Raw genomic sequence first — 12114 nt, 5'->3', positions numbered from 1 at the left:
TTTAGTACTAATATTATACAGGCAGGCTGGAGGGATTTGCCCCAGAAAGCTCTGTAGAAGTCCTTCTGGCATAATATCTTCTGCTCTAAGAGCTGGCTGGAAATTTCCCAGGCTCTGTTTCTTAATTAGCTCTGGGAAGCCGGACGATCTGATGAACTTGCATCCTCAGCCCACCCTCCTGCCTCCAGCCAGCTCTGGGTCCCGCTGGGCTCGGTGTCAGGAGAACTGTGCTCTCGCAACCACTGAGCCATCCTGGGAGCCCAGGATCTGGTCTGGGACCCTTCTTCTGAAGTTATTTAACATGTTTTTGCAATCAGAGCAGTCAGTTTTAAAGTCTCAGTCTTCATTCGTCTTCAAAATTGTGGATAACTGATAAGTTTTATCCCAAATTGTGTTTAGCTTTTGCATCACAACAAAACTTCCTTGCAGTTTTAGGCATGGAATCTGTTGCTTTTCCTGTTCTGTGATTGTCCATAAACAGATCAGTCACATCTTATATCAAATAGCAAATACTGCCTACCGTCATTTAAATTTTGCTTGCAGGAGCTGCCAGAAAAATGGAACAATATAAAGAAGCTGGCGATAGCTGTGAAGCAGCATGTGGCTCCTCTGCAGGCGAACGAAATGACAGTTGTGCGCAAGAGCTGTGCGGCGTTTGATGTTGAGCAACACAGATTCAGAGAGCGATTTCGGAAAGAAGCACCATTCAGGTACAGTGAAATTATAACATCAGAGAAGCCCTGAGGAAGAAAAGCTTCATGGGATCATCTCGGAGTGTCCTGAGGATGTGTTCTTGAACCCTTGCATACATTTCCTACCTGCTCACGGTGTTGTATCTGTTATGCCCTGGGTGTTTTGTCCCTGCAAACACTGTAAGGTGTTAGCAAGAGATTCAATCTGGATGCTGAGTGCACAATATTGCTTAAAGGGGTTGTCAGCAGTGCCATGTGGCTGCACCATCAATGGGTACTATAGATGTATCATGTCTGCTTTGTGTCTCAGAGGCACCATTTGTTTTATGTTTTCTTTAGAAGTTGTTACAATATCACTTATGAAGAATAAACATTTCTTTCTAGGTTTGACACCAAAAAGCCTTATCAACTGCTGGATACAAAGCACATTGAGATTAAACAAATGGAGTCAGCCATGACCTCGATTTATGAATCAGCTGGTCTGTTTGAAGTCATAGTGCCAGACTATAAACAACTGAAGCAGTGCCGAAAGGAGCTGTGTCTTCTCAAAGAGCTCTGGGATATGATCTCCCTTGTGGGCACTTGCCTTGATGACTGGCAGACCACCAAATGGGCGGATATTAACGTGGAAAACATGGATCTGGAGTGTAAAAAGTTTGCAAGAGAGATTCGGAATTTGGATAAGGAGGTGAGGGCGTGGGATGCTTTCACTGGGCTGGACAGCAAGGTGAAGAACATGCTGACGGCCCTGAAAGCTGTGGCAGAACTTCAAAATCCCGCCATTAGGGAAAGGCACTGGAATCAGCTGATGCAGGTGACGGGTGTGAGGTTTGTGATGGACTCGGACACCGCGCTGGCTGACCTCCTGAAGCTCAACCTCCATAACTTTGAGGATGAGGTTCGTGGCATTGTGGACAAAGCGGTACGAGAAATGAGTATGGAGAAAGTCCTGAAGGAGCTAAAAATGACTTGGAGCACCATGGAGTTTCAGTATGAGCCTCACCCCCGGACGAACATCCCGTTGCTGAAGTCAGACGAGGAACTCATAGAAACTTTAGAAGACAACCAGGTGCAGCTGCAGAATTTAATGACATCCAAATGTATTGCTTTCTTCTTGGAGGAAGTGTCCATATGGCAGAGGAAGCTGTCCACAACAGATTCCGTCATTTCTCTCTGGTTCGAAGTGCAGCGTACGTGGTCTCACTTGGAGAGCATATTCATAGGCTCAGAAGATATACGGGCACAGCTTCCTAAGGTATGAAATCCCAAATCCTATTTTTCCTGTGTGGAAAGCGTTGAAGAAGAGCCTCCATTACACAGAAGAAGGTTGTCTATATTGCCGTGTTCCCCCAAGCAGGACTGTTCTCTTGCTGCATTGCTTTCTTGGAGGCTCCCTTAATGCTACAGCAGTTTCCCCAGTGTTGCCCCAGGATGTTTTTGTACTGTTGGTTGTGCCTGAACCCTGCTGAGAAACTGTTTTTCCTCCCCTCCACCATTGCACAGCAGATGCAGAGTTCCTGGAGGCTGAGCAGGAGGCTGCTGGCTTCCTTCAGTGATACAGGCATGTTCCCTCTTTCCTTGGAGGGGAGAAGACGGAGATAATTACTCAGATGGTGCAAATTGTCAAATCAGAGCTGGACCAGGCAGCTTTGCAGTATCCGCTTCCCTGCCTCCAGTGCTGGTGCAGCGGGAGAGCAGCTCTTCTCCCACTTCAGCTTCAGAAAATTGAGCAGAGTTGTCATTGATGCCCTCCTCAGGGTTGTGACCTCCTCAGGGCTGTCTTTGAGTCCAGCTTCCAGTCTTATTCCCTATTCTCTTGATTATTTAGAAAATCTTCCAAGCTTGTTCCTGGCCGCGCTGGACCACTCGCAGCCCTGTGGAGGAACCTGCCTTTCACTCACGAGTGACCCACAGTTGGCTGTGTGACCCCCGTCCCTGTTCACGAGCAGCATCGCTGACAGCACCACTGTGGGACGAACACCCACGAGGGGATGTGCGCAGCCCATTGACCCCTGGACAACACACTGTTCTGTCTCCAGCCCTGCACTCTGCTCTGCTTGGACTGTTCCTCCATCTGCTTCAGAGAGCACGCTGTGCTGAGTGTCCTGGGGGCAGTTTTTGGCCCCTCACACCAAGAAAGCCCTTGTGGTGCTGGAGCAAGTTGAGAGAAGGGAATGGAGCTGGTGAGGGGCTGGAGCACAAGTGTGATGGGAGCGGCTGAGGGACCTGGGGGGTTCAGCTGGAGAACAGGAGCTGAGGGGAGACCTTCTGATCTCTGAACTGCCTGAAAGGAGCTTGGAGCCAGGGGGGTCGGGCTCTGCTCCCCAGGAACAAGCGCCAGGAGCAGAGGAAACGGCCTCAAGTTGCGCCAGGGGAGGTTGAGGTTGGATCTGGGGAACAATTTCTTCCCCAAAGGGCTGTGGGGCATTGGAACAGGCTGCCCAGGGCAGTGCTGGAGTCACCAGCCCTGGAAGATGTATAGATGAGGAACATGGTTTAGTACTAGATTTAGGTTATGGTTGGACTCAGTGATCTCAATGGTCTCCTCCAGCTAAATGATTCTGTGAATCTGGGCACACCTCGCTCACTGGGCAATATATACAGGTGCTGATAACCAGTGCCCTGAGGCTGTACCATGTGCCAGCAAGCTCTTAATATCCAGGAGCTATCTAATGTCATGTATGAAATTGCATCATGATTTACATTTGCATCCTGCTGGGCAGCTGTCTGCATCTCAGTAGCTGTCTGGCAGTGGTATGAACCATAGAACCATAGGATGTCCTGACTTGGAAGGACCCATCAGGATTGTCAAGTCCAACTCCTGTCCCTGCAATGACAACCCCACAGTTCACACCGTGTGTCTGAGGACATTGCCCAGTCTCTCCTTGAACACTGTCAGGTTGGGGCTGTGACCCCTCCCTGGGAGCCTGTTCAGTGTCCAGCACCTCTGGGTGAAGAACCTTTTCCTCATGTCCCACTGCCCTCCCTGGCACATCTTCTGCCATTCCCTGGGTTCTGTCACTGTCACAGAGCAGAGCTCAGCCCTGCCCCTCCTGCTCCTGCTGAGGAACCTGCAGCCCCATGAGCTCTGCCCTCAGTCTCCTCTGCTCCAGCTGAGCAAACCCAGGGACTTCAGCCGCTCCTCATACGGTTTCCCCTCCGAACCCTTCACCAAGTTCATGTCCCTCCTCTGGACACTCCAGTAGCTTTATCTCCTTTTCTCCTGTGTCCCCAGCCCTGCACACAGTGAATGCTCCAGGTGAGGCCGCCCCAGCACAGAGCAGAGCGGGACAATCCCCTCCCTGCCCGGCTGGCCGTGCTGTGCTGGATGCACCAGGACACGGGGCCCTCTTGGCTCCAGGGACACAGGTGGCTCAGTCAGCAGCTTCTCTTCCGTAAAAGAAAGACTGAAGCTCAAATTCTCTGTAGCTGAGCACCCTCAGGATGCATCCAGGGCTGGGGGGATGTGCTGACAGGCTGTGGGATGCTCACCTGGAGCTGGATCTGTGGCGTGAGTGTAGGGAGGGCTCGACCTTCCAGATGGAGCCTTGCTCCTGGGGCTGAACACAGGGTAGCGTGGAAGTGTTACCTGGACTGCTTGGAACACTTGTTCAGTGTCCCGCCTCACTTAGGAGGCCTGACCTGGGAAGAAGGGAGGAGCAGAGATGTTTTGAACATAGCTTGCTTTATTCTTCAGTGTTTAGCTCCAGAAATTCAGAGTCCCTGTTAGATATGGAGCATAATTGTTGACGTGGGCCTCCGGTGCTGACATGGGGTTTCCATACCCTCATTGAAGGCAAGGAAGGGCTCTCCTCTACAAGAGTCATCATACCCGTTTTGTGGATGGGTGTTGGGATTCCTGTGCTGTAGCAGGAGGGGAGGAGTGCACTCACATGAGGCTGGTAGCCTTTCCACGGTGTGGGAGCATCTCCTGCTGCTGCAGCCAGGGAAACTTGGTACTTCACCTGGACATGGGAGAGAGAGATTTATGAGGTTTTCCAAGGGGAATTAAATCCCATGAAAATGGTTGGTCCTAGACATTGCCTCCTGCGTGGAGCACTTTATCCACAACCCCTTTGGGATACAGTGACAAGAAGGCAAGTGCCTGTTTGCAGACTAGTTTCAGGCAAGTCAGTGGAAGAGCCATTCTGGAATGGTGGAGGGGTCCCTGTCTGCACTGGACAGAAGGTTTTCCCCTCAACCCAAAGACAGCACCCAGAGGATGGAGACCTTTAGCACAAAATCCATGTTTTACCATGAACATGTTTGTGTTGCTTTTTAGGACTCCAAACGCTTTGAAGGGATTGATGTGGACTTTAAAGAACTGGCCTATGAAACTCAGAAAACCCCAAATGTGGTTGAGGCCACCAATAAACCAGGTCTGTCCCAACAACTGGAGGACATTCAGAGTAGGTAGGTACAACTTCAGTCCCAGGATTTTGTCAGAGACTGGGATCAGCTCTAATAAGTTGGTTTAACCTGTGCTCCAAGGCTTTCCTTCTGGACTGTGCGTTCTTTGCATTCACACATTGAGTCTTTTTATTCATGATCCATCACCCTGAAGCCCCCAAGGTGGATTCTGGCTTTGCGTATGTGCAAACTCTTATCTTGAATATTGATTTGCACACATACAAAGCTAGGCACTCAGTTGGTTTTAATAACATGTGGCCTCACTGCCACCCCAAATTTGGTGTCTTAAATATCTATTTAGCAGTCCAAGCAGGGATATCTGCAGCAGAGCTGATCCCATGTGCTTTAATTAACAAAATTATCTTTGTGTGTGTACCCTTCACAGATGGTATAACTAAACTCCCTGAGAAAGACCTTAATGTCCAGAGATGGATACAGTTCTCACCTAACATATGAGCTACTCTACCTGGAACACACCTAACAAGTTAACGTGATAGCTGTTGTGTCAGTAATAACTATCCATTTAAAATAGAGATCTAATTTTACTTCCTAAACAGATAAGGCCCGTGTTCCCCACAGAGGACTAACTGCATGTTATTTATGAACTTTGAAAGCTCAGCAGCAGTTTAACATGTAAACACTGAGAGATTCATTTTAGAACGGAGCAAACAAGTTTCTTTTCAGGCTTCACAAGCACAAAAAGCTGAGTAGGTTTGAATCAGACTTTAAAATGTGCTCATTAGAATAAAAGCAGTTTTGGAAACTTTCATCCTAGTGTGAAATCACCTGTGGCAGTTGAGAGCTTGTCTAAAACAGTAAGTCAGACTGCAAAGCCTTTCTAGCCTCTTCTTCCACCTGTGTTTCTGCTTTTTGGTGAGGATTCTCTGACTCTTTGTCTGTTTGACCCTTGGGAGTGGAGAGAGATCTATGAGTTACTATGTGCTTTGTTATCTATTTGGAAAATGCTGTAAAGGACCAGCCTGCAGGCTCAGCTCATGTCTGGCATTTCCCCATGGGAGGGGAGAATCTGCTCGATAACCCAAACTGTAGCACGACACATTAAAGGATATTCACCCGCCTGTCCTGGGCTCTATTTTTCTGCTCTTCTCCCCAGGTTGTCCCTGTGTGAGAAGGCTTTGGCTGAATATTTGGACATGAAAAGATTGGCCTTTCCCAGATTTTACTTTGTTTCTTCAGCAGATTTATTGGATATTCTTTCCAATGGCACCAACCCACAGCTGGTAAGCCTTGCACTGTGTCACCTTCACATTTTCCAGCTGTCAGTAATGTCAGGGTGGAAGATGCTGTCTAGGGACTCAGCTGTAGCTTATCCTTTCTTGAGTGCCTTTTCTCCCACCCTCACTTGGATTAACAATAACTCTTTCACTGCTGGCCTTCATCTGTCGTCTCTGAAAGGCAATGCGCACACTGTATGTTGTCCCATCTGTCCCTGGTGATGCTTGCAGATGGTTCTGAAAGCACTGCACAGAGCAGAGCTATGTTCTTGATACCATAAAAACAGTGGGTTTGTTTCTGCTGGGATACAGTGAGGTTGGGGGAAACCATTTCTTGAGGATCTCAGCCAAAACTTGTTGCTGAGCTTGGTTCCCCAAGCTGGGATGCCAGCAAACAGCATCTGTTGTTGAAAGAGCCACAGACCGATCATTCAAATGTGACAGTGTTGACAACCGAGGGCTTGGAGACGTCTCTGTTTTTAGGCAGAGGAGACATCTGCTAGTCAGCCACTTCTTCCTTCCCCCATGCAAAGGTCTTTGGGATGGCCTGTTTACAGGGGAAGAGCAGAACACAGCCTGGAAGAGGTAAGACAGCTGGTGGTCAGACAGTGGCTGTGGCCAAGGCAGGACTTCCTTGGGTTGCCACCCACCCCTGCACAGCTCTGCTTGGCCTTGTTTGGGACGCATCTTTTATTCAGAGGTTGGTGCGTAAAACCAGTCAAAACGTTCACAGCAAAAGGCGAGTGTTGGATGATGAACAAAGTCCTAATTCTGTCTTTTGGTAGCGAGTATTTTCACTTTCTTCAGGCTTTCCACCATTTTCAGTATTGATGTGAGCACAGGAATGGAGCAGGTTTGCATGTGTATTTGGAAATGCTGTTGTTTACCTCTAACCTTTAACGCTGCTTCTATCTGTGTCTGCTGCTGGGTGATTTCAGCCCACAGAGTATCATAAATACATAGTTGATTGATATTTAAAATGAAGAGGAAAAAAAAAACACAGGAAGCAAAGATACTGTGTTGAAATGCTCTGTTGAGTAAGAAGAAATTCCTGGTGTTTTCTGTTATTCAAAAGTATTTGCAGTAAAATCAAAGTAAATGTCAAGCAGTATCATACATAGATACACTCTCAGCCTTCCCAATGTAGTTTCAAAGTCTGATGATTCCTAAAGGAGGATTAAATACACAATGACATTATCCTCGTGAACTGGGTGCTGAACTTGTGCAGATTCAGGTGCGCTCGGGCTCTGGCAGCAGGATCGCAGCAAGTGCTGGGGTTGTGTCCGAACCCTCCAGACTGGACAGGGTCTGGGAAGGGGCAGCTGGGGATTTGTGACCAGAAGCTTCTACATGTAAGAAAAAGTTTCTACGGTTTACTTACGGTTTGAAAAGAGATAAGCTTATGGCCTCAAGATACGCTTAATGGCCTCAAGTTGTGCCAGGGGAGGTTCAGATTGGATATTGTAAAAAAATTCTTCCCAGAAAGGGCTGTGGGGCATGGGAACAGGCTGCCCAGGGCAGTGCTGGAGTCACCATCCCTGGAGGGGTTTAAAAGACATTTAGACGAGGTTCTTAGGGACATGGATTAGTGCCAGAGCTAGGGTATGGCTGGACTTGATCCTGAGGGTTTCTTCCACCCAAAATGATTCTGTGATCTGGGGGGATGCTGAGTGCCCTGTGCTTCTCAGAGTCACTTAGCACCTCCCAGGGTTTGGCCCTGCTTGTATGTGTGTGAGAAGCTGCGTCCACTTGCAGCACAGCTCATGAGAGGGAGGGTTGTAGTTCTTTGTGAGTCAGTGAGTCAGAATTAGATGGACAAATCCACCTCCACCCTTCCTTCTCTGAAAGCATCAGAGCATTGGGCATCTCACGCAGAATCCCAGAATGTCAGGGTTGGAAGGGACCTGGAAAGCTCATCCAGTGCAATCCCCCATGGAGCAGGAACACCCAGCTGAGGTTCCACAGGAAGGTGTCCAGGCGGGTTTGAATGTCTGCAGAGAAGGAGACTCCACAACCTCCCTGGGCAGCCTGGGCCAGGCTCTGACACCCTCACCAGGAAGAAGTTTCTTCTCAAATTTAAGTGAAACCTCCTGTGTTCCAGTTTGAACCCATTCCCCCTTGTCCTATCACTGGTTGTCACCGAGGAGAGCCTGGCTCCATTCTCCTGACACTCCCCCTTTATATATCTGTAAACATGAATGAGTCCCCCCTCAGTCTCCTCTTCTCCAGCTCCAGAGCCCCAGCTCCCTCAGCCTTTCCTCACACGGGAGATGCTCCACTCCCTTCAGCATCTTGGTGGCTGCGCTGGACTCTCTGCAGCAGTTCCCTGTCCTTCTGGAGCTGAGGGGCCACAACTGGACACAATATTCCAGGTGTGGTCTCCCCAGGGCAGAGCAGAGGGGCAGGAGAACCTCTCTGACCTACTGACCACCCCCTTCTAACCCACCCCAGGTACCATTGGCCTTCCTGGCCACAAGGGCCCAGTGCTGGCTCATGGTCACCCTGCTGTCCCCAGGACCCCCAGGTCCCTTTCCCTCATTTCTCATCTCCCCTATGGGAGTTTTTCTACCTCTCTGCTGTAATTGAGAGAGGCAGCTCCTGTCTGGGACTGCTTTGGGAGCTTCCCCTTTCTGTGGGGACGTCAATCCTAGGAGAATCTCACCTTCATTGGCGTGGGGCGCGCAGTGATGCAGTTGTGTGTTACGCAGTGGTCTGGAAGAAGTGCTGGTGACCTGCTCAGCTCCCAGCAGGCAGATGCTGATGTTGAGAGCCCACAGCATCTCCCTGTTGGCTTTGCAGACTCAGATGGAGGTGAACAGGAAAGAACTGAATTATTCTTTTCCTTCTGGAAGAGTGCTTTTGGTGAACATGGTTGTTCTATAGGAGGTCTGGGCTGTTTATCATAGGTCTTAGGCAGAAATAAAGATCTTTCTTCTCCATGAAAGAGAATTTAGGATATTTCACTAGCACAAAATCAGTTTCTAGTAGTGGAAAAACAGGAAAGTTCATAGTGAAGAAAACTCCACGTTGTGCTGAGAATAGGATGAGGTGGAGAAATGGCTACAGACTTCTCATCACTACATGTAGGGAAATTTGGGGTAGGAGTCATGAGGTGTTTCAATGTTTTCTATGCTTTTGCTCTGTATGGAAGATTTCCCAATGGAGAAACATGATTTATTAAGGCATGTCTGTTTTCTAAATTCCGTAGAAATAGGTGGAAGTATTACAAGAGACAGCAAGAGGCTTTTGTTGGCAGTATGTTGGCCACATTTGAGAAGATGTGGTGCTACCTAAATATCCAAGATATTTTGTTAACATGATTTTGCTTGTGACATGTATAGTGATCTTCATTCCGCTCGTCCTATCTCGGTTGCTTTATTTATACAACCCGTTTTGCAGGTGCAACGTCATCTTTCCAAACTCTTTGACAGCTTGGCCAGGATGAAATTCCAGCTGGACTCTGAGCAAAAGCCAACCAAGGTTGGCCTGGGAATGTACAGTAGAGAGGAGGAGTACGTCAGCTTCAGCGAGCCCTGGGACTGCAGTGGGCAGGTGAGAGGGAAGTCCTTGTCTATCAAAACTGTCCGGTGGAGTCTGCTCCCCTGCCCCTCGTGTGAGATCCCTTGCCAAGACGTCATAGAGCTTCACTGCTCTCCCTTGGTGCATGAGAAAAGCTGGAAGAGGTGGTGATTTAGTACCTCCTTACACCACAACCTTTCGTGTCACTCTGGATAGGTCCTCACTAAGGGGGGACGTGGATGTCGCAGTCCACTGTGAGAGAAAGAGCTGTGCCATTTTTCTGACTAGGTTTTTAATTTGATTTTTTCTAAGACCTTTTGAAGGTTAGTCTTAAAGCTTGCTACAAATATCCTCGGTGAGGGAGGGGATGCAGACTGAAAAGAGACTAAGCTATTCCATAGTACCTCTGCACGGGTGTGTTTGGCAGGAGAAGGCCTTTTACCTGTTTCTCAAGTCTTCATTATTTCATACCACGAGTGAAAGTATGAAATGTAAGAATCAAGCTACTGCTCAGCTTATCTATCCTGGTAGTTTCACCTTTCTGCACGGTCTATTACAGGAAGCTAAAGTACGTAATACCGGCTACTGAGCTCCCCAGCAATGGAGCTTGCTGCGTTCAGTCTGTCTTCTTGTTGAGGGCTTTGCCTGTGAAATATGAAATTCAGCAGGAATTGTGTTCCCAAGTTTGGCAGCATCTTTCTTCTGCTGCTGGCAGACTGCCCACATCCCACCAGGGATTCTGTCATGGCCTGGAGGTGGAACACACCTGACCAAATTATTCATTGACGGAGTTCATTTTGGTTCCTCCTGTAGCTAGAGTTCAAGAAAAAAATCTGTCTTCTGTTCTTGGTGTCTGGAAGTAGATGCTAATCCTACAGTACCAGAATTAGCCAAATCTACCCAGTCTGAAGGAGGCTGTGAGGTTTGGTTAACTCATAGAATGTCCTGAGCTGGAAGGGACCCACCAGGATCATGGAGTCCAAGTCCTGTCCCTGCAGTGACAACCCCACAGGTCACCCCGTGTGTCTGAGGACGTTGTCCAGTCTCTCCTTGAACACTGTCAGGTTGGGGCTGTGACCCCTCCCTGGGAGCCTGTTCAGTGTCCAGCACCTCTGGGTGAAGAACCTTTCCCTCATGTCCAGTCTAAAGAGAACTGAGATGCTTGCCTCATTTCCTATCTTCACTAATTACCAAAGGCACTTAAGAAGAGCAAATGTGTTACTGGGATTTAATCTCTTTTCCAGGGTGAAGTCTGGCTCAGTCATGTACTAGACAGCATGAGGGCTACTGTGAGAGATGAGATGACAGAAGCCGTCATGGCTTATGAGGAAAAACCAAGGGAACAATGGCTCTTTGACTATCCTGCCCAGGTATCTGCCACTGCTTCTTATCACCACTCAGGCTGGCTCGTGGAAAGGTAGCTCTTGGGTTCCCCATCAGTCCTGCCCTTCCCTTCTTTCAGCAGCTGTGGACAGGCATGTTTCTGGCCTCCACCTTGCTATCCAGGAGAGAGGGAGGATGAGTTGTCCTTTATCCTGGCGGTCTCCTGATGGAGTTTTCAGGCTGAGCTCCATGCTCTGGTTGGGGCTCTTGGTTGGGTGACAGAGCCCAGGGGCTTGGGCAGTGCAGTCTGTACAGCCAGAGCAGTGAGAGGTGCAGCAGGAAGGCAAAGTGGTGAGGCCTGATAAGAGTGAAGAGCCCCTCAGATGCACCTCTGACAACCTCGTGGTCTCCAACTCTTCCTCCTCTGCTGTGTCAGGCATGTGAAAGGTGCTGATTTACTTATAACTAGCTGCTAAATGTGTCTATCACTGATATGGTGTTTTAAATGAATGTCATGGAGCAGATCCTTGTTGTACTGTCTGCTGTGACTACTGTATGAAAAAATACTTAATTTCATGTCACGGATGTTTCATCCTTGATCTCCCTGTGGATCCGACACTCTTGAACATAAGGAAGCTTTGGTATTTTCCCTGATACTGAACCAGCCTATTTCCCTAGGTGGCGCTTTGCTGCACCCAGATCTGGTGGACAACCGAGGTTGGGATTGCCTTTGCCAGGGTGGAGGAAGGCTACGAGAATGCGATGAAGGAATATCACAAGAAGCAAGTGACCCAGCTGAACACCCTCGTTACCATGCTGATCGGGCAGCTCTCCAAGGGCGACAGACAGAAAATCATGACCATTTGCACCATCGACGTGCATGCTCGGGATGTGGTGGCAAAGATGATAGCACAGAAGGTTGGTGTTGGCAGTTC

At 48.7% G+C, this 12114-nt stretch overlaps 1 protein-coding gene across 1 annotated transcript in view; it reads left to right on the top strand.

The window, feature by feature from the left end:
- LOC139826687 (dynein axonemal heavy chain 9-like) overlaps nucleotides 1-12114 on the top strand; it is a 56629-nt gene that overhangs the window by 22723 nt on the left and 21792 nt on the right. The window contains exons 15-21 of the mRNA XM_071803098.1: nucleotides 544-710; nucleotides 1077-1947; nucleotides 4975-5105; nucleotides 6217-6343; nucleotides 9737-9889; nucleotides 11101-11226; nucleotides 11858-12097. Of these exons, the coding sequence (XP_071659199.1) occupies nucleotides 544-710; nucleotides 1077-1947; nucleotides 4975-5105; nucleotides 6217-6343; nucleotides 9737-9889; nucleotides 11101-11226; nucleotides 11858-12097 (1815 nt within the window). The remainder of the gene's footprint in view (nucleotides 1-543; nucleotides 711-1076; nucleotides 1948-4974; nucleotides 5106-6216; nucleotides 6344-9736; nucleotides 9890-11100; nucleotides 11227-11857; nucleotides 12098-12114) is intronic.

The sequence above is a fragment of the Patagioenas fasciata genome, unplaced genomic scaffold (assembly GCF_037038585.1).
Source record: "Patagioenas fasciata isolate bPatFas1 unplaced genomic scaffold, bPatFas1.hap1 Unplaced_1, whole genome shotgun sequence".
Classification (NCBI taxonomy): domain Eukaryota; kingdom Metazoa; phylum Chordata; class Aves; order Columbiformes; family Columbidae; genus Patagioenas; species Patagioenas fasciata.
Note: the sequence above shows the minus strand (reverse complement) of the source record. Positions and strands in the feature narration are given on the sequence as shown.